The sequence below is a fragment of the Bombyx mandarina genome, chromosome 23 (assembly GCF_030267445.1).
Source record: "Bombyx mandarina strain Sakado chromosome 23, ASM3026744v2".
Lineage (NCBI taxonomy): Eukaryota > Metazoa > Arthropoda > Insecta > Lepidoptera > Bombycidae > Bombyx > Bombyx mandarina.
The window spans coordinates 7887883-7911784 of record NC_143229.1 but is presented as its reverse complement, the minus strand read 5'-3'; the positions used below and the strand labels follow the sequence as shown (position 1 = coordinate 7911784).

The following is a 23902-nucleotide window of genomic DNA, read 5'->3' as shown; positions in this document are numbered from 1 at the left end:
CACGACGTAAATGCGCCACCCACCCTGAGATATAAGTTCTAAGGTATCAAGTATAGTTACAACAGCTGCCCCACCCTTCAAACCGAAACGCATTACTGCTTCACGGCAGAAATAGGCAGGGTGGTGGTACCCACCCGCGCGGACTCACAAGAGGTCCTACCACCAGTTCGATTTATGCTTCAAATTTGATATTACGGGATTTTGGGAAAGATAATAAGGGAATTTAGGAGAAGCCATTTTATCAGCTGGATGTCTACTGCAATGCCAAACTCTTCTCTGTCACAAGAAGTCTGATTTCAGCTTTTTTTTTGTTATTTTGATGATTGAGCATTTCAGGGTGCTTTTTCAAGCAGTTTCCTATAAAAGATTTCTGAAATACTTTATTGGATTTTCTTTGACGCCACAAGATTTAAAGGGTCTATTAATATATGCTATATGTTTATACTTATATAATACATAATATATATTATCTTATCAAAATAGTGAAACAACTTGCTCCTTTTTTTTTCCTACCTAAGCTGATATCCTTGAGAGGCTATTTCAGCTTAACCTAACTAGTAGGTGAGCTCACGGGACTCAAACCTGACGACGTTGCTAGCATGAACCCTAGCAAGAACCGTGCTTCGCAGAATCTACCACCGGATCGGAAACGCGACCCACTGAGAAGATCCGGCGAGAAACTCAGTGGGCTGTGTCTGTGGGTTAATTTACTCGTGGAGCCCTTCGTCGCAAGCGACGGGTTCGACGAGAACGATGACCGGTGCTTGAGGTACATAAAAGCACCGTTAGTGGATCGGGAGGATCCGAAATGACGTGTTTTGGGCGACGTTGACTGCTTTCCATTCGGTCCGCAGGATCGGGAATGCTTGTTTCCAATCAGCACTACCATTATTCAAACATTGACTTTCCGAGTAGGTACGTATAAAGTAAAAAATATATTACTTACTAGTATGTACTTATTAAAAATGGAATGCATCGTGATCCCGCCTTGGTGTCAATTTCAATATCCACTCTATTACTGCCGCGAAATATTACATCTAATAACCTGACATATTACATCTAATAATAAAATGATGACTATAAATAAAGAAGATATTAAAATGACCGATCATATACAGGATGATGGTATTAAATTCACTGGTGGTACAGGGTTTTATGCGCCCTTACGGGTGGATATTGTCACACCTGCCATTTTAAAGGGTGGGGCAGCCGTTGTACTACAGAACTGAGATGTAGAACTAGTGTCTCATGTTCACATTTCTAAGCATAAAAATAAACTAAGACAGTTAATCTCACACAATAAAGGTGACGAACCTAAACAAAATTAAAATCCGTGTAGAAATGCAGAAGTTATATAAATTATTGTAAATAAGATAGGTACATGTTAGACAGAAGGCACATGAACAATGACGTTAATGATCCGGTGTGCCAATTACATATCAAGAATCGCTACGCGGGTAAATCCCACGGCAACTCTTTTCAGTTACTGTAATAAATTTCAGCTGCTCGTATCTGAGAATTTTACTGGGCAATGTAGGTTATTTTTTTAATATCTTTGTTTCAGTTTTTGAGCTCTTTGCAGTGTCGTGGGCAAGTACCAGTGCTGGCTCATGAACTTCAGCAATTTAAGGGGCAGAACCAAGTCGCTGCCTATTAATATGTACCGATTAGTATCTCGTCATTTGTCAATGGTGGTGAGGTGTAAATTATACTAATAATTGTGAAACACAGTTAAAATGTGAAAATTTGATATTAAATATTTTACGTTTGTACTTACAGTAATCCTGTGCTCATCCTGTATTTATGAAGCTCTCGTTAATTGAAACCAATTCAATGTAATTGAGTTGTCCAGGAGGGGGCAATATACTGACTCGAAACTTAGCAACTCTGTACCTACATACTTACCCAACATATTTAGAGTATTGATTTATCTACTTCTTACCTTTTCTTATCTTTTAAATGGATAATGCATAAGGCTACATTTATTTAATTAATTTAAAGACACTCATTTGTTGCTGTTTTTATATATTTCATTGCTTAGATGCGGTGCAGATATTTCCACCGCAGCCGTCTTCTTTCACGACTCGACCAATGTTTGAGGACCTGGCGGCTTGCCTCAACGGTCCACAGATCGCTTGAATTATTGAGTAGCACCTTTAAAACATCATGTCAAGTATGCTATTTTTACTTTTAGTCAAATTTTTACACCACGTTGTGAATTTATTATATTTAGATATTATAAGTCTAATTTCCTTACAAGTCTCTTTACAAGTCTCTTTTCTTTCAAAAGTCTAATAAAATACTACGAAATTAGTTCTTGGAAAATGGGTATAGAAGTTTTGAACTCATCTCAAAACTTTGCATTTGTAAACTTTAAACGGGATTCCTTCTAACTCTATATATTATTAAATTATATATAAAGGCACCATTTTTATCTACGTTAAAAGGGTATTTACACCAAAAAATGTAGAGAAGTAGTTTAATTTTTAAAAATACTTTTTGGGGCGCTGTTTAGGCCACAAAAAATTCTCTGCTACTCGTGCGAAGCTGGGGCGGGTTGCTAGTTAATTATAAACGCATCATTTGCGTTAATTATTATTTCCCTTGACCTAATATGTATTTTGGGCATGTGCTCCAACTGCGGGTGGATAATACAGATGACCTTCTATTAATCAAGAGTTGACGTTTTTAATCACAAAATAACGAACGCAATTTTATATGTTTTGACCTAAAATTGCATTTATTGAGTGAATATTATTATCTATGCTAAATGGCATTCAGTATAATATTGTATTTGATGTTTTAGTACCACTTTAAATATTTATATTTTTGCAGTTCTGTGTTAGGTACGTTAAACCTTTCTTCTATAGAGAATTTTTACCCAATGCCATCGGAGCTTATAAATCTCCGGTTCCGTATAAAATCACACAAAATTAAATATATAAATATTTACGGTTTTACGGTTTAAACTCGTGTTTTTTTTATTATCATTATATTATTCCCAACATTTCGAATACCTTACAGTTTTATCACGAAGACAGTAATAATGGATCGTAATTGGAAATAAATAGTCGGAAATACTACGGTACAGTATAGTCGAAATATGTGTGTGTGTATAATATAATATAATGGCATTAAAAACGCGAGATTAAACCGTAAAAGTGGTTTTAATTATCCTTGAAATCAGGTCGGTCGCGGTATCGCTGGTCCATCAACGAAATTCATCACAAACCAAATAAGACAAAGCGAAGTTTGGCATTGCTTCTAATTTAAACCCATAGTCATTTCTTTCATAATTAAAGTTGTTAGCTGCATTACTAGTGACGGTGATATTACTGACACTCTGCCTGTTTACAGACAGCTCGTTTTCCAGCTTTGTATCGTAACTTTCAATATTTCTTTCTCAAATCGCTCTCCTGGGTAATGAGGTCGCCGCACGGTTATGTAGATACGGCCGTCTTGCCCTTTTCTGTCTTTTTCAGCGGGATAGTCGTTATTCCTCAGCAATCGGTACTTCAAGAATGGCTTCACCTGTGGCGGATTAAGTTATTGTGTCTATCGGCTCCCGTGATGGCTTCAAACATAATACAGCTGACAGACGAGGTGAAGCTTTTGTAACAAAAACGTGCAATAGGTGGTTTACAAGTCGTTTTTAACAAATTTGTATGTCATGCACGTATTTAGCGATAGTTAAGGCGACTCGGATTACGATTTATTGGTTTCTTGAAAATTACGTTAACTTACGTATGTACAACTTTAGTAGGGAGGGGTTTGCATTAGTATACCTACTATAACGTGGACACGACAATGAACTTGTCGGAAGCGATTGTCACGCCCGCAGCAACAAACAATGGCCCATGTTACATTACCAGCACAGATAGTGCCAATTAACCGTTCCGTGACCATTTCAATTCAGAACAGTTACTTTAGATTCTTGGCCGAAAACTTAATGTATCGCCACGTCACAACTTTAATAAGTTTTCAAAGCTAAAGCTAATAACAAAAAACTATCTTTAAGGTGTAGTATTTAAACATAATTATTTTATTGGAACTTTAATTTGTTTTCTTTTTGTCAAGAATCTCTATGATAACGGTGATGATGATTGAATATTATTCATACTTGAATTTCGATGTAAACAAAGAAAAATGCAATTTTACACATAAACATAGACAGATGCCACCCAAACTGTATTTCCATTCTGATAAAAGTTTTTAAATGAACCGAAATAAATAGAAGCATTCACCGTGACAGATACTGTGTACAGATGCTCTATTTAATCCATTGTAAAAGGCAAAGGATGGGCAGGTTGGTTGTTACTATCAAGTGCAGGATCATTCGCCTGGAACGTTGATGGCTCACTGTGGAATCTGCACGTGTAATCGACACACGTGTGCGTCGACGCACGATATTACGGAAGCTGCTTTACACTGTGCAACAGTCCTTAGCTCAATAATAGCCGCGTAGTGAAACTACACCCAGTGATGTTTTTGTGAAGCATTAAAAGTTCGCGAATATTTTGAAACAATGGAAGCTCCACGTCAACTCCATTCACGTAAGTATTCATCTAATAATAACACAAATACCGCCCTTTGTTTTATCTCCTTAGTGACTTTAATTAGCGATCGAGACCAGGGTAAATAAGAAAGAACATTTCATTAAATCCTAACCTGTAAAACTTAGATAGCTTTTCTGTCCATTTCAAACCAACGTCCGTATTATTATCGGAACAATGGTGTTTTGAAAAGCACAAGAGATTACGATCATAGAATTTCGAAACACGTAAGACCTACATATTCAATGACTGAGAACTAGATAATATAATTATGTAATCGGATAAAACAACATTGCCTCTTTTAATAGGGCTTGTACATGATATAATTAATAAATTAGACCTGTGCACGATCATACACTCAAACTGTAATAGTCGAAGTTGCGTTTTAAGGCAACATAATTTCGCTACAGAATATTAAGGAAGTTTTATCGGTGATCTTCCAAACGATATCTCTTATCTGTTTCATATCTATGTTGATGTTGTACAACAAGCATGGTTTAGTCGATCATTTTTATTGTGTGGTTACGTATTGTTATTTGAGTTATTTTGTAATAAAATTTCAGTGAGATCCAATTTATGGAATATAAAGAGTATTCGAGCAATATTCATTCATCGGCTTGGTATGTAAATACTCGAATCTATCATTCACCGTTTCCAATTCGTTCGTTTGAAATCTTGCCAATTTATTCTACTATCGAAATATTGGTTTCTAAATAACATCATAATGTTCAGTTTCCGTAGTCATTTAATAGTAGAGGGCCGGTAAAGTCGGAGGAAGGAATTTCGGAAGGACGTTGTCTACTGATTCCGATAGAAATCGTTAAGTACATCCTATTGCGCTTGTGCTGGGTATAGTTTGTGAGCAGTGGTCGGAACGGCCTCTTCTGGACACGTACATACATATACATAATATATTACTATTAAAAATATTTTTTTATAAGACTTCTACAAAGTGTTCCAACACTTTTCATTGCATTATTTGCCAGTAAAATTTTCGCTCCAACTAAACTAATAGTGATTTACTGATTCTGTTGAAATATCGATGTTTTTTAACGTAGTACTTCTTTGTACTTGTTTTCATGTTTTGTTGCTGTAGTGCGTTATCTTAAACAAAAAAATTTAGGGACTGTGTCTGACTCATACCCAAGTCATGAATATTCTAATGATATATACCCATAGATAATGGCTTACATTTTATACACAACGAATTCCTAATTCATGAAATAAATCTAACAAGTCAAGTTGTTACTCATCATTCTTTGTATCATCATCAGTTGTTTGTACTCACAACATAAAGCATGGCATAGTAAATCTCAACTATTGCTATAATGTTTTTTTGATTCTAAATTAAATGGGACTGTTGTTTTTTTTTATTGCATAAATGGGTAAATGAGTTCACGGCCTACCTGGTATTAAGTGGTCACCGTAGCAGACATCTACAAAGGTCTTAGTTTTGACAATACAACGGCTGCCCCACCGTTCAAACCGAAACGCATTACTGCTTCACGGCAGAAATAGGCAGGGCGGTGGTACCTAGCCGTGCGCACTCACGAGACTTTCTATCATCAGTAAAAAGAAAAAAAAGCGTTTGAATGATTGCCTTTGCTTTCGGTTTTAGCTTCGGTAGCGCATATTGGTAATTATAAGCGGGTACTGGTAATTGGGCGAGGATACTGAGCCCACAGTTTATAGTTCCATTGACGTAATGTTCTGCCATAATACACTACAACCGGATATTTTATCAGCTATTTGCAAACGACGTCATGGCTCGCCATATTTTTCTTCGAGCATCACCACAGAGATGTTGTCCACTTGAGACATAATATTCGAAAGCCAATAGAAGTTCTTTGCTCCAGAGATAGGTACTAATGTGGTCTGCCCGCATTTGGAATATACTTACAGGCATCTTGTGTGACGCTAGTTATTAAAACAAGAACGTTAGGAATTAGGGAATTAAGAAGGATAATTAAACCCAGATTTGATGTTAGAATTATTGTTAATTCAATAGCGGTAGTAATTGGTGCTTTTGAAAGTCCAAATTGGCCACAGCATCACCATATAACTCTATGAATGTTCTATGAAGACTGCCATGGCATATAAATGCAATCCATGCAATATATAAACCCGTATTTAAGTAGGCTATAACCTATTTTAATATGATCGATTTTTCATGTAACATTAATTGTTTTTTTCAGATCGCGTAAATTTTGGATGAAACAAATTTTGACATTGGAAGACATCAAATAGTCAGAAGTAAAATGCCAGAGCTTGGCCCGATGATGCGCGCGCTCGAGTTGCAAAGAGTGATCGAAGACAAAGTGGCGGAATGGCGCGAAAGGTCAGCCCGGGTCGCCGGCGCAACCGTGGCCGAGTCTTATCAGCAACCACTCAACTTCAAACGGCACACACATAGACGCAAAAACAGCGCTGAAATAAACAGAATAATCGCAAAGTATTCGAAACCCTACAAGAGAACGGACGAACCCGGTCACGTCACACGGGACGTCCCGGGAAAAGTACCGACGCGACCACCTAGACACAAAAAGCTATCAGTCACTAAAGGATTGTCTAAAAGCGAGGACAACCTTGCCGCTGTTGGCGTTATGGAAACAGTTCCCGACAAAACCGAACACGTGAAACCACCGTTTAATATTTCAAAGTACAAGACGAAGAGCTGCGAAGACGTAACCGCGTTTGTAGACGTCCATCATAATATGAAAAGCAAAAATTTTGAGCAGCACAGCATATTAAATGCAAAAGTCGTCCCGAGCAATTCAAGGCTGAAACTCCACAGCATCTCAGAAGATATATCCGTTGTTTCTGAATTAACGGACAGTGGTTTCGAGGTCAGGGACAAATCAAGTTTTATTACCTCTACACCGATTTCGAAAAGGAAGACTTGTCCAGTGAATAGTTCCCTGACAAATTTAGGTGTTGAAAAGTGCTCTATTTATACGAACAGTGTCAATGATCTTAGGAAAGGTCGCTCGGAGCCGGACATCCTCGGTGCGAATAAAACTGAATCAATGGACGGTGTAAAGACTATCGACTGGCGAAAACGATGGAGACAATTAAAACCGCCTTTTAAAAAAGGTACTTTCGATTGTCTGCTGCTTTGGAGGGGCCGAAGACCGCGAGCGACAGTGGAGTCTTCTCGTAGGTAAGTTATTTAGAAACATTCAGAGTTAATTTCCTACAAGATCCGCTAATTTAATCTATTGTTATTTTTTTACGGCAATTTTTCCCTGAACTTTGCCTCGAAAATTGATTGTTGAGCGTGTTGTGAGTCTTCACGGGATAGCTGGAAACACAATTGAGACTTCGCGTGGATTCTTAGGCTGTAGCCGTTTAGCATCACGCGGGCCAATGGCTAATAAATAATAAATATCATAGGCCATTTAAATTTTAATAAATGTTAGTACGTATTTCGTAATCACACTCAACATTTTACAAATAAATTATATGTGACCTTATAATTTATCTCATTTCGTAATGAAATAGTTTAATTTTAGTGTAACTTAAATAACTTATTAAATGTGTATTTTACTATGAAGATAAAAAACAGCACAAAACTCATGACATTAATAATTACACGCAAGCAAGTTTATTTTAATTTTAACTATTTAGTCATAAAAGTCTTCCATTTAAAAAAATCAAAACACTAGTACGATGGCCTTTGTAAAATTTAAAACGTAATAATATAATATTCAATAATATCATTTAATATCCCAATAATATTTTAGGTAATAATCACAGATTTTCTATGACACTTCACTAACACTTTATCCGTCTATAATGTTTACGTTTTATAATTGCTAATTACTTATCTACTAAAAATAAATATGGTACTGTGGTACGTTTCCTCTAGAAATGATATCATTTTGTTGTGATTTAATAATGTATTAGATTGACATGTCGTAATGTAAATAAATATACTGGCGTAGCAGTCCGGTGCCTTAGATAAAAAGAGTATTATAATTTATTGCAATAAATACGGGCTTAGGGGGAATTTAAAATGTTTTGCACGTACACGGGTTGTTATTTCTTCATTGATAAGTATTATATTAGTATTATATTTGTGCATCTTAATCACAAAGCAGGTCACCGTCCTCGTCGAACCCGTCGCTTGCGATGAAGGGCTTGACGAGTGAATTATTAACCCATAGACACAGCCCACTGAGTTTCTTGCCGGATCTTCTCAGTGGTTCGCGTTTCCGATCCAGTGGTAGATTGCGCGAAGCACTTCTCTTGCTAGGGCCAGTGTTAGCAACTTCGTCAGGTTTGAGCCTCCTGAGCTCACCTACTAGTTAAGGTTACGCTGAAATAGCCTCTCAAGGCTATCAGCATAGGTAGAAAAAAAAATCACAAAGTACCCAGATCAAGAATGAGAGCTATTCATTCTAGACAAAGTTGCTTCAAAATATTTTTTCAGTGATAATTTTATTCGGTCGCTTTTTAAAGTATATTTTTCATTTTCACATGGCAGTGTGCTAGTGACTTGAATGCCGGCGGCCATTAAGATCTATTAGGTAGGTACCTGTATCTTGGCATTTTGTGTAATTCTATTCGATCTATGGTTAGTTTTACGGTGGTTAGCGTGAGTTAATGAAAGCGTTTGTTTATTTATCATTACATAGGTACATAGGTTAGGAATGCAGTTCCTCTTTACTCAGTTTTCAATATCACAAATTTACTTGTTTTACTCATAATCCTATTAAGTGCCGATTAGGAATTTCCTTTAAATTCGTATTTAAATAAATTTGGAATAGAGCAAGCTCTGAGTTTCGCCTTGATTCTTCTCAGTTGTGAAGCCTTATAAAAATTTAAAGAGCCTGTGAAAGCTTACGTGAATCAAAAACGTTTGAAAAAAAAATATTAAAAAATTATCTAAAAAATTGCTATTTATGCCTAACCAGTATTTAATACCATTTTTTAAAATGTATATTGTGAGCTACCTACTTACTTACTATGAATTTAGTCAAATTAGATTTAAAAAAATTGAATTTTCAATACTAGATTAATCTGTTACCGAAATTCCAACGCATATGCATATTAGTAGAAAATTTAAAGATATTCAATTTTATCATGTAAGTATCGTGTTGCTCCCAATTAGTATTGCAATAGCATCCGCTAGCTTTATAATTACCTAGTTTATGTTTGTAGTTTAAAATGTGCTATTCAAGGAAAGTTCTTAATTTAAAAAAAAATCATCAATAAATGCCATCGTATTTCTATAGTTTTGTAGGGTCCACGAGGCGTAGATATGCATACATAACTTGGTTAAAAAGGATACCAAAATCACCCATAAAAATTTAATTCCAAATTTCATATAAAAAAAATCTTAGGATGATACTGAATTAATAATATATACATAATAACAATATTGGTTACGATCTATTTGCTCAATTAATTATCAATAAAATGTATTGTAATGACGAATTAATATCATTTATCTCGGGTCAATTCTGTGGCATTATTTCGTTGTCGGTGTATCGAGTTCGGATCTGTGTGCTTAGTCTGTAGCAGAGTTAATGGCACAAACTAAGCTCACTGAAATGTTGGTTCTGGTGGTATCCTAGAACACCGCCGACTGTGATGACCGATATAGAGTTGTTTTCGCCAACGACTTCGTCGCCCCAGGGAGGCCACAGGCTTACTTTCAGCATTGACCGCAGTCGCACTTTCTTGATCTCCGGTGTTCAGTAGCAAATGAGATTCAAACACGGGAGTTATTTAGTGAGTCCCTTACATCACTTCTTCCGTCTTTGGTGGTCCCCGCTACGACATAGCGAGGTGACGCATATCTCGCGTGTAATAGTAAATGTATAATAATTTGAAGAACAACAATAACAAGTAAGTGAAGCGTTCGTTTTTTGGAAGTTGGGTAATAAATGACAAAATTCCATTATTTTATAAATGTATCTAATAAAATTCATTATTCGAAAACGGGAATCTTTTTGCAATAATATATACGAGAGCTACTATATATCTTAGAATGGCAAATATGTATTAAAACAATGAATTTCGTTGGTACGAAACAGGTGTAATCGTGAAATCGTTCATTATTGGATGGATAGATGGCGTTAGCAGTACCAAGTTAAAATAAAATCCTTTTATATGTATTTCATTTTGACAACAAAACTATGCTTGGTTTATTTCGATCAATAATAGTTTACAAAACAAAACGTTAATATTATTCAATTTCTTTATAACAACAGAATAAAAAAATTGTAATATTATGAGATTTTATGGAATTACCTTTTTTATAGCATAGATGGGTGGGCCAGCTCACAGCCCACCTGGTTTTAAGTGGTTGCCGGAGCCCATAGACATCCACAACATAAATGCCGCCACCCGCCACCTTGATATATGAGTTCTAAGGTCTCAGTATTAGTTACAAAGGCTGCGCCACCCTTCAAACCGAAACGCATTATTGCTTCACGGCAGAAATAAGCAGGGCGGTGGTACCTACCCGTGCTGACTCACAAGAGGATCTACCACCAGTAATAAAATGTAAATGCTAATTCAAAAAATTCCATTCATGGAGTGTTATACAAGTATATTTAATTCGAGACACGGAAATTGTACCTACTTTTTTCTTATTGTTTCTGGGACCCTAAAAAGGGGACATTTTCTAAATTTAGAGAGCATCGTAACATATAAATTTTCTTTCATTTTGTTATGTTTAAACGAGAATTACAGTTTTTTTTTTCAATAAGCCTAGTAGTTCCCCGCCTTCGGTGACTATATCTGACCTTGTATTTGGTCATTGGCTTAACTGTTGTAAATGTGCTTTGCTCACAATACGAGTAGTACGTTGTATCTATTGCATTAAAGTAATTCAGAGCGGGAGTAAACATGTCGGCCTAGTTCATTTTATCATTACTACTGTACGTACTATTTATGCATTGAGTACTTTTCCGAATTTATAAATATATTTTTTTATTTCACTTGTAGGCAGACGAATCAATCCACTAAGTTGCTCGTCGAATCTTCTCAGTGGGTCGCGATTCTGATTCGGTGGTAGATTCAGCGTAGCACTGTTCTTACTAGGGCCAGTGCTAGCAATACCTCTAGCTCGAGCCCCGAGAGCTCAACCACACACTAGGGGAAGCTGAAATAGCCTCTCAAGGCTATCAGCATAGGTAGGAAAAAAACTGCTTTACTGCTTTGCTGTTAGAAACTTTCCTCATGCTGAACCCAGTGAACTTGCTTACCAGTCCGATGACGCCAAAACCAACCCGTTACCAACAGTTGTTTAGGTAGGGGAAAAAACGGTAAATATGAAGTAGAAGTAGAATATAAAGTAAATATAAAGAAAAATTCGTAAAAAAAAATTTCTTATTAAAATGAGTCTAACATAATATACAAATAAAAATGTTTGCCCAAAAGGAATCTCCAAATGAAAATCGAACAATATAATAAATCAAATGAATGGAACAACTTCAAATTTCTAACTGAAATTAACATAATGGGAGTTTTACAAAAAGTTGTTCATTTTTTTTCCGGATTTGCAGGGTCGTAATAATGCTTACCGCTCATAATCTTATTATTTTCACTAATTTTTCGAAATCGATCAACCTACAGTCCCCTTGATGGTCGTGTACATGTAACCACTAGCAACCAACCATGTCTTTTTAAGCTCTATTATTTATAAAAGCACATGTACTTGGGGAAGTCCGAGGAGGCGATTCATTTGCGGTCGCGCGGTGATAAATTAATTTGTCCAATTTGCTATAATTTTATTTTAGTTCAATTCATTCAAGCACGTTCCTTTGTTTGATATTTTAATATATAGATTGATTACTAGTTCTCAGGGCTAAATCTCGGACTATAACGAATCGAGAAAAATTCTGATAGCGGCCATAGATTGTCGCCACTTGAATGACTCACCTCCCAAACAAAAACTCTGCTACGCGGCAGAAATATGCCGGATAGCTATCTGCGAGGGTTTACAGACAACAGTTCATACCGTTTGCCGATCGCAGTTTGTTGTTGTAATACTTAGATATCGATGCTGCCCCTTTTTAGATGAACCCCTAATCGCCTTTAGTACGACACCCACGGGAAGAGATAGTGTGGTATTTTAGGCCGACATAACACAGCCGACTTTTAATTTAATTTGTCTGTCCAGCTTATGGGTATGCCATATTTGGGTATGATACGCTTAAATACGATACGTTCACGTATACAACGTCTAGCAACACTCAGCATAAAGCGAATGCGCTTAACAGAACTGAATTAAGCACGTATTGAATAAAGCAATTCATCGAGGCCATAAATCATAATAAGAATGGGTTCTGATCATCATGATTCTGTTCTTATCGTTATTTAGGGAAAACTATTTTACAAATCAATTTGTTTCGTCATGAAACGCCTTAGCATTTAGGTACCTACACGTTTATTATGAAAGGACACCAGATTACCATTTTCTGTTTCGAAACCCTTTGTACCTTATTGCCGATCGACCTTTTTTAAGGGACTTAAATTTTGTCACGTAGGCACTTAACATTGTTTCGGAGCCCGATTAAGCAAAGGACAACAGGAGTTGCGACTAAATAAGTTGAATGCATAGGCAGTTTATCGTTCATAATTACGAAACGTTATTGATGTTATTATTTATACGACGAAATTTAATCTACAACATAATTCTAATTTAGTTTCAACGGATGTATGTGTTGCCTTGCGGCATTTTCTTATAGTGACTATTTGGTACGTCTAAGCGAGAGAAAAATCTATTGAAATGAAATATATATCTATCTAATATATTTATATATTTTATTGAAGTATCTTCAAGTGAATTTACTATTCTATATATGTATGTAATATATTTTATAGGTATATTTAAAAAAAAACAGTTAATGCAACACGATCTATAAAAACGATTTCCTTTATAGAAAATCCCAAAAATGTAGTCCCATAATTAACAGATCAGCTATATTCCCTTGCATTCATATAAATAAGATTTAAGACTATCTTCACAAGAATTGATATTTCTATTAATAACGCAATATTGTCTAGCTAAGGTCTAGTCTAGGTCATTATCTGCGTGTCTATCCCTAGGCGTAATTATGACACATACAATGCGGTTGTAGGTGTAATACAAAATAATAGTTTATGTCCTTTCTGTAACACGACAAATTCGTAGGTTATTTAAAATACGTAAGAACAAACATTGTTTGGTTATTAGAGATTAAGAAAATTAAGTTCTTTTATCGATACAGTTAGGCAGTTCTACTTATAGTTATTTCTGGCATGAAGCAGTAATGCTTATCGGTTTCCAGTTTAGGGCAGCCATTGTACTGTAAAACTGACACTTAGAATTCATGTGGGCGGGTAGCGACATTTACGTTGTCGATGTCTGTGGGCTCCAGTAACCACTTAAAACTAGATGGGAAGTGAACTCGTCCACCCAATTAAGCAATAAAAAGAGGCAGAAGAGCTCACGGTATGTCCGGTCTCAATATTGTATAACGTCTATCCACCCTTCAAACTGTAAAGCAGGACTGTTCAGTCGAAGCCGTATCGAGAGTTAGATCTCAAGTTCTATGGTTATTATCGGCGTTCATGTCGCGTCGACTATATTATTATAGTGAAACTAGCTAGCCCGGCAATCGTTGTTTTGCCATATAAATTATTTCTTGGAAAGATAAATAACCTAGATACCGACTGTAGCGCCATCTGCCGGGCCGGTTTGTGAATCTAAACCATCCAGGGTGCCACCCAAACGCATACAAAAAAATCATTCAAATCGGTCCAGCCGTTTAGGAGTTCAGTGACAAACATACGCACAGAAAAAAAACCATATATTATAAAGATAATGTGAAGTATTGTACGACGTATTGGGTAATTTGTAGATGACGCGAATTAAAGCGTGTGTATAATAATATAATAATGTAAGCAAGGCAAATTATGTTCAAGTCAACAAAAAAATTGTGACAACGTTTCTCAGTCGTCTACATGATTCAGACGTACACAAACATTGGGATTAGGAATTTCCTACTAAGAGCAAACTAGAGTAATAAGCTATTTTTACTGTGGTGTGACGGGTTCCGTTGTTTTAAATTTAATTTTGTTTATTTAAATTGATTATTTTAACAAAATTTTCGTCATACCACTGTTATTCCTATGATCATAATCGACAAAATTCGATCACAGTCGCTAATACCTAAGATTTAGATTCAGTTTATGAGTTGAATTTTCTATATTTACCATTCAGATTTCAAAGACAAAGAATGAACTATTTCCCATTTTTTTAATTCAACACTAGCTGAAGCTCGTCAATAAAAAAAAAGAAGAAAATCGGTTGACAAACAGAGGAAAAAGTTATACATATTTACTTATTTAGAACTTGCACGAAATCAGATTAGCTTTGAAGTTTGAGATTCAACCTTTGAAGTTTCCAGAAAACAATACAACGGTGCGGCTATACAGATCACAATGAAGATTTGATTGACCTTTACTTTTGTTTTAGTCAGTGATTACCTACTAATGGCTTTCGTAAATTCATAATTGAGATTATTGATTCGAAAAGATGTAGTGAAATAATGTATACCAGACGTGAGAAATATCAATTGAATATTCGTTACACCTCTTAATTTTTAACAATAGAGCAACAAAAAAGTTTTTCCGTGCGAAATCCTTGGGACTCTAAAAACTGGAGTAGGTAAGCCCCAGTCAAACAAAGCTATGACACCACCATTTACTTGAGCAGTTGCTGACAGCGCGCAACGTGTGAGTGAAGCCTGAAATTACCGATCTAAGCGCATTATTGTGGAAAATATTTATTCATTCATTTTGCATTTAGCATTCGGACAACGAGGTTTCTATTTTGCTAAAGATATTCGTATGTTTCGTGAATATGCAGAAGAAACGTTTAGATGATCCGTGGATGTTTGTGTACAAGAAGCTTCAAGAGAAAGAAATCTTTAGCAGACGAAAGTGAGTTTTGTATGATATTCCTTATTTTAAATATTTTTTCATAAACTGGTAACGTTATCTCGCTCCCCTTATTTTCACTGGTAAATATCGATTTTTTTGATGGTAATTTACCTGGTTCAATAGATAAATAGAAATTCTGTTGTTGTTCTTAAATGAAGATTAAGTTTAATAATTTTAAATTTTAATGAATGTGAAAGTATAATTTGACTAAGACATTGTACTCGTGTAGCAATAGCTCGTTGTGCATGTGCATTCATTTTTATTTATAATATTGCAGATGCCATGACAGTAATTAGGAACTAAATTTAATGAAAATTTACCAAATAATTTATCTTATGATTCGTGCATCAGTTCATAAGTGAAAAGTGTCTTTGCAAAGTTGTCTCTGTAATGACTTCATTTACTATAGATAATATTATGATGCTATTTACTATAGATAATATTATGATCATATGCTAATTTATGTATTTACTACATAGATAACAGGTTTTAATATCGTTTTGGAAACAACCTCCTACTTCTGATTGAATATCCATACGGGTACTGAAACGATAATTATATTACTTCTCCTAAATAATGTTTTGAAAACAAATTAATTTGTCGGCTTCCACTAAATTATAATTGAATTTTGTGACTTCTAGTTGCTGTATAATATTTGTAGTGTACTTGTACTTGTGCAGAATATTCGTAATGTAGAATAATGTTGAACACGTCAACAAGTTAACAGTTTTGTAAGAAAAAGGGAAGATATTAAATAAAGCCGTTCAAATGCTGTTGTTAAAATTTGGATTTTTGTTACGTTTCCCCACACTTGTGTATTTTCGCCGATTTTAAACGGTTGGTGGCCACCACTAAGAAAAAAAGAAAATGAAATTAGCAACATAAAACAATTCACAAAACTTCTTTAATCGCATTCTCGCCAAAAGTATATTATACGTAGGATTTCTTGTAGCGATAATTGCATTTTTGCCTTATGTTTTGCGATTCTCAGAGTTCTTGAGATATACCTACGAGTGGGCTTAATGTTTCTTCTTTACTCTCAAACTGGGGCTCACCATTGTCTTTAAATAGGTAGGATCTTAGTACCCAGCGTTGCGGACTTGCAACACTTTTTTCCTTCCACCAGTACTTTAGATAGGAACTGGGGTGTTCATAATTGAGGAGTTGGACTAGAAAATAAGCAATAATATGAGTTTTCCGGATGTATGACGCGGAAGTAGAAGTAGAATCAGTAATTCGAGATAGCGGAGGTCGTGAACCAGTATTATGATTTAATAGCAGGTCTATTTGTGTTATCATTAGGATTTTCTGACCCAGATGATTATTATATTCGATATTTTCGATACCCGGTCGAAGTTAGTATTTTTGTGGACTATATTTAAAATTCGAGGTATGAGAGTACTTAAGGCCGGGCTTTTTTTTACCTAAGTGCCGCGATAGGCTACAGAGAAAAATGCCGCTCTTATATATGTAACTTCTTATTTTTGTAAAGTTCTAGAGCAGAATATCCGAATACAGTTATTCATAGTTAAAAGTTTCAATGTTTTGATAAGTTAAAATCGAAAAAAATGTAATGATTCAAAAATTTCAATGCGATCAGATTTTTAGAACTATTTTTTTATGACGACGGTATGAAATCATGCTTCGGGACAATGAAATGTGAGATGGAGCATGGAACTTCAATAAATGCTGATGGTGAGTGGTTACCGTCGCCCATGGAATTCAGCAATGCCAGGGGCAGAGCCAAGCCGCTGCCTACCGTTAGAATAGTCAATTTATCTTGCATTATCTATATATAAGTATATAAAAATGAGTTGCTGTTCGTTAGTCTCGCTAAAACTCGAGAACGGCTGGACCGATTTGGTTAATTTTGGTCTTGAATTATTTGTGGAAGTCCAGAGAAGGTTTAAAAGGTAGATAAATTTGAAAATGGTCGGAATTAAATAAAAATAACAGTTTTGTTTTTCCTTTGATGTGTTCCCCGTCAGACGGATTCCTTTTGTTTGTTTTAAGTTTATTTTATACAAAGGTTTAGGACTTTTATTTATCGATTAAGGCACTACGAAGTCTGCCGGGTCAACTAGTATTTAATAATGTAAGAATAGTAAGAAACTTTGTTATTAAAGTTTCTTTAGGATCCAGTATAAATATTTCCTATTTGTCACGAACATTGTTCGATTTTCGTTGAACGCTTCACGCATCGCTGAAAAGAATAGGTTCACTTGTAATCAAAAACAATGAAACACAATTAGTTTGCTTCTAAAATAAGTAGGTAAGTGTGAATGCTTTAAGCTGAAGGTCTCTTTTATAGTCACACTAGCGACCCGCCCTCGCTTCGCTTCGGAAATTGTAATTTATTATTAATTTCTCCACTATTTAATGGATGTTATTATACATATAAACCTTCCTATTCAATCACTCTATCGATTTAAAAAAACCGCATCGAAATCCGTTGCGTAGTATTAAAGATTTAAGCATACATAGGGATATAGGGACAGAAAAAACGACTTTGTTTTATACTATGTAGTGATTGGCTTAATATCGTTTAATCTACGGTGTTCTGAATTTCATTGGGAAAAAAAGAACAATGTTCATATTATGTTTATATGTCAGTCGTCTATGCGTTCCTAAACCATTCATCCGATCGTGATGAAGCCGCGTGTAGTTTTTGTTGGCACTCCATGATAGGTTTCTATCATAGTAACATCAACATACAGTAAGTGGTGGTTAAGGAATCGATGTTTTCCTCACGATTAACGTGTCACACAGCGAAGCATAGCCGGGTTTCATTAGTTATTGGATGAACAAATAGTTAATGTACTTATTATTATAATGGGTGCATTTAACTTATAAATTTAAAATTTCAAATAACACATTGGAAATTTATTTTTATTATTTCTACTTTTTTTATTGTTTAGATGGGTGGACGAGCTCACAGCCCACCTGGTGTTAAGTGGTTAGTGGAGCCCATAGATATCTACAACGTAAATGCCGCCACCCACCTTGAGATATAAGTTCTAAGGTCTCAGTATAGTTACAACGGCTGCCCCGCCCTTCAAACTGAAACGCATTACTGCTTCACGGCAGAAATAGGCAGGGCGGTGGTACCTACCCGTGCGGACTCACAAGAGGTCCTACCACCGTCGCACGGCTAAATACCACCACCGTGTCTGTTTCTGCCGTGAAGCAGTAATGCGTTTCTCTTTGAAGATTGGGGCAGACGTTGTACTGTAAAAACGGAGTCTTATAACTCATATTATCAGAGTAGGTGGCGGCATCTACGTGATTGATTTAAATTTTAGAGAATTCTATAAATCAATGTTTATGTTCAATCACACTACTTAATTTATAAAAAGTTATAGCTATTAGACTATTTAATATTCATCATTATAAATTTAGCAATTAGATAGACAGACTATCCTTGTAATTTCTTAAAATTCAGTATTTATTGTATATTTATTATGAAAGAACAGTAAGAGATTTTAATAAATTAAAAGATGTCCAGATCCAACGGCCAAAAAGGCTATCAGCAAAGGTAGGAAAAAAATCATGTGACATTTGTGAAGGTTTCGCTAATATATTGTCTTCAAAGCATCTTCAAAGACAGATCTGACGATGATAGATTAGCGTCAGTCATAGGTACCTACACCAATACCATGGGCACGAACATGTTTGTATATTTTTCACTCTGACGTCACAGTAGTTTGAGGCAAGCGTAAGGCGTTTTAGGTTACAAGACTAAACTGCTAATTTTGTTTATTTAAAAAACTAAGTGGGACTAAAACAGAGACGTTCATTTAAAAAAAAATCTAAATTATTTTATTCATTTCAAATTGAGGATGACTTCAAAACAAACAATTGTTTGCAACATCAAAATCTCATATTTTATTAGGCAAGGCCAGATACGCCTGTTTAATCTAAATGAAAAGCTGTTGTCATTTACCAGGGCAGGTGATTAACTGAATGACGTAACTTTGCTTTGGTGAATATTCGTGCGCCTCTTTGTTACATTGAAAATGGCACGACGCAATTAGCACTTAATCATATCGTTTCTTCCGATTCAATTTGAAAAATGAATTAGATGGTTATACGCGTTTTACTTTAGTATTATGGCACGAAAATGCAAATCTCAAAACTATTGTCATAAAATTGGAACTGATAGTTTTTACATACATTTGCAGTCCGCAGAAGAGCTTAAGATTAACTTCTTAACCGATTACATGGTTATACGCGTTTTACTTTAGTATTATGGCACGAAAATGCAAATCTCAAAACTATTGTCATAAAATTGGAAATGATAGTTTTTACATACGTACATTTGCAGTCCGCAGAAGATTAACTTCTTAATAAGCGCTTAGTGTAGTTCCCGGATATTGCAACGTGAGTAGGTACCTACCTATCGACGCTTGCAAACCGTAATATTGCTTTTATCTCAATTTTTTGGTACAGATTACGAGACCATTATTTTAATAGTACCTTGAAATTATATCGACGGGTGAAACGCTATATGTACTATTTAGTTAAAGCGACAGTTTTGCAACTTTGCAGGAGAGCCATGTAAAGTTTAAAACTTGGAAAAAATCTCATAACAAAAAAATTTCATAGCCTATTTCAATGGAGTAAACTTAATTGAAGTACAATTAAAAGCATCGAACTGTTGATGCCAATACCAAATAACAAGGACCTTTAATTACAAAGATAAATGTCGCTTAAACCAAATTACTGGTGGTAAGACCTCTTGTGAGTCCGCACGGGTAGGTACCACCACCCTGCCTATTTCTGCCGTGAAGCAGTAATGCGATTCGATTTGAAGGATGGGGCAGACGTTGTATCTCTACTGAGTCCTTAGAACTCATATCTCAAGGTGGGTGGCGGCATTTTCGTTGTAGATGTCTATAGGCTCCGGTAACCACATAACACCAGGTGGGCTGTGAGCTCGTCCACCCGTCTATGCAATAATAATTAAAAAAAACCTAGCCTTTCAACCCTTGATGTGGTTATTCGTACCTACCTCACCCCATAGCAATGAACGTAGGTTGGGTATGACAGGATTCACAAGATTTCGATCTGAGGGTAGCACAATTCAAATATAGGATATGTGTCATAAATAATAGAACAAAGCCTGTTCAAATATTGAATGTCTGATTAGTATTCGTTATTACATTTAGATTAAGGTTAGTTATTACAAGAGCACGTGCTGTGAATGTGATGCAGATCGTTTAGTTTTAGTTTGCTGGCGCGGTGCGGTGTGCGCAGGCCACAAGTACGTTCATAACGTTTCAAAACATTTCAACGACCTCGAAATACCCCGGATTACGTCAGTAAACTTTGGCTGTTCTCGTCTGCGAAATCAAAACAATCGATTATAGTCTTGTTTACCAAAATAAATATTTAAAACGTGCAAACATTTAAAGTCACATGTAATATCTAACATGTCTGTGCTCAAGTGTCGGTGACCTCAATGTAGAGTGAAACATTTTCTCGTCTCCGAGACCTTATAAACAGTATAAAGTTACTGTGTACACTGTGCGATCAAGATTTTCGAGTTAACTAGCGATGTTTACGTCATTTCTTTGACCATATGACTCGTTTCGTTCCGGTGATTCAACATCAATCGTTGTAGGTAGATTGTATACAATAGTTCTTTATGATCATCGAACGTCTACCGGCTACGACAGTGAGTCAATTTCTTGAGTTGAAATTAAATAGTGAATAGTGTTAATATTCGAGAAGACATCGCAAAATGGACGAAGAATCCATGTGGAAGGGTTTTTACGATAAGCTGCAGCAGCAAAAATCGGTAGATGAACAAGTGCATGAAAGCAAGTGAGTCTAAATGTTAACTAACCTTATTATTTAAAAAAAAAAAAATGGAAACTTAATATAACAGTAGGTACCTACTAGATATAATTTCAAAAGCTGAGAATTCATTACCTATTTAATATGTTTACCAATTTTGTCATAATTATAACATGTGCCCTATATTGCTATCAGGTATTTGATCATATTTTAAGATGAAACAAATTTACGTTAAAACGAGTAAAACACATATCGACGCTTGAAAGGCAAACATGACTAAGTGACAATGCGTGAACTTTACAGTAGACTAATTTAATGTTGAAATACCTGAAAACAAAATTTATTTTAACGAATCCAGCTGTAGTAGAATCTAGCTAGTAGCTGTAGGATTGAAATTATTTTAATAGACCTAGAAATTTATTTATTTTGTACATCGAATATGGTTATTGCCTATCATCTATGTACAAATCAGTTATTGTCGCTTAGTCACTTTTGCCTTTCAAGCGTCGATATGTAGGTAGATGCTGGATTTTATCACTGAGAAAGTAATTTTAATAGGTAGTAAAAGGGTCAGAATTCAATTAGATGCATGGTTACTACCATAATAGTATCAGAGATTATTTAACGGGGTAGCATAGTCTGCAGGTTATCTCTCTTCACGTTGTGGTGTCTATGGGTCCGAAAAAATCCTAAACTAACCTAAGTAGGTATACAGTGCCATAAAAAAATTCGAGCTCACGTATTAAGGTAGGGGGGCGTTTGCATCGGTACGGATATTGTTAGAAACATAATTATGTAAGGTGGACTTTTTTGTATATCTACGTACAAAAAAATTCGAGAGGACATTGTCGTATGACTGTCGCGAAGTAGTCACGCCTTGTTTGAAAGGTGGCGCAGCCGTCGTTCATTATACCAACTCAAACCTGACGACGTTGCCAACACGAACCCTAGCAAGAGCCGTGCTTCGCAGAATCTACCACCGGATCGGAAACGCGACCCACTGAGAAGATCCGGCGAGAAACTCAGTGGGTGGAGCTTTAGTGATATCTATAGGAAGTGGTTGTGGGTATTCACTTTGAGAAGCCTATGGGATTACCAATTGGATCGTAAACTTGTTCTTTCATCATTTCGAAAAATAAAATAAGTATTATCTCTCACAGAATTGCTATGTTTATCAGAATTATTCAGGACAATATTAGTACTACATGCCTAGTATTTTATTATCCTTCTTTTCGTAAGTTGGAGTAATGAAAAACTATTTTTACTGCTTAATCGCCTCTAAAGCTTAAGTTTAAGTTATGTTCGACGGTGGATTCGTATCGTGCGATGCGACTGTACCGGTGTTGGAATCCCGCAGTCAAATACCAAATTTTCTAATGAAATATGTACATACTTAACTCATGAATGACTTCTACTTTTTTTTTTTTTTTTTTTTCCCTACCTATGCTGATAGCCTTGAGAGGCTATTTCAGCTTCACCCTAACGTTTGTAGGTGAGCTCGCGGGGCTCAACCGGAGAGTTGCTAACACTGACCCTAGCAAGAGCAGTGCTTCGCAGAATCTACCACCGGATCGGAAACGCGACCCACTGAGAAGATCCGGCGAGAAACTCAGTGGGCTGTGTCTATGGGTTAGTTCGCTCGTCGAGCCCTTCGTCGCAAGCGACGGGTTCGACAAGGACGGTGACCGGTGCTTGTGGTGCCTAAGAGCACCGTTAATGGATCAGGAGGATCCGTAATGACGTGCTTTGGGCGACGTCGACGGTTTACCATTCGGTCTACTGGGTCGGGTATGTAATTTCCAGCGGCTACGATGAGAGGGTTCTCATGTCGTGCCGCCTTCTCAAAATGGCGCAGCGATGCCGACTGTAGATACTTACTGACAGAGTCAAGCTCCAGGTCATCGTGGAGATCCACGTTCCTCAGGAACCATGGTGCTCCGACGGCTATCCTGCAGAATCGGGATTGAATAACCTGAAGGGGCTTCAAGTTGGTGCGGGCTGCGTGAGCGAACACTACGCTTGCATACGTCATAACGGGGCGTATGCAAGTTTTGTAGAGAGTTACCTTATTACGGAGGGACAGTTTGCTTCGCTTGCAAAGCATAGGGTAGAGACGTCCTAATATGAAGGCGGCACGGTCGCGTACCGTTTTAATATGGGGACGGAATGTCATCCCTCTGTCGAGGGTGACGCCTAGGTATTTGACCTGGCGACTTCTACGATGACGAAATAACATAGTTTAATAAAAATCAAGCCCACAAAAATTATAATTTGCGTAATTACTGGTTGGAGGGTATCTTGAGAGCTACCCTATATTCTGCCTATTTTTGCCGCAAACAAGTAATGTGTTCAAGTTTTAAAGGTGAGGCAGCCTTCTTCAAACGAGGCTTGTGGAGAGTATTAAGCGGTAGGCAGCGGCTTGGCTCTGCCCCTGGCATTGCTGAAGCCCATGGGCGACGGTAACCACTCACCATCAGGTGGGCCGTATGCTCGTCTGCCTACAAGGGCAATAAAAAAAAAACCGTTGTATTATAGAACTGAGACTTATAATTCATTTCTCCAATTGTTGATTGCAATGGACTCTGGTAACTATTTAATATCAGGTAAGC

At 36.3% G+C, this 23902-nt stretch overlaps 1 protein-coding gene across 5 annotated transcripts in view; it reads left to right on the top strand.

Moving 5' to 3' along the window:
- Window positions 1-4344: 4344 nt before the first annotated feature.
- The window catches only part of stac (C2 and C2B_Munc13-like domain-containing protein staccato), a 61282-nt gene continuing 41724 nt past the window's right edge, over window positions 4345-23902 (top strand). The window contains exons 1-2 of one of the 5 annotated variants that reach the window (XM_089737491.1): window positions 4345-4553; window positions 6749-7713. In XM_089737491.1, coding sequence (XP_089593617.1) covers window positions 6812-7713 — 902 coding nt within the window. In that variant the 5' untranslated portion in view covers window positions 4345-4553; window positions 6749-6811. Of the gene's footprint in view, window positions 4554-6748; window positions 7714-15272; window positions 15495-20587; window positions 21321-23902 lie in introns of those variants that run through there. The other 4 variants (XM_089737492.1, XM_089737494.1, XM_089737493.1 and 1 more) reach the window with 4 other exon arrangements.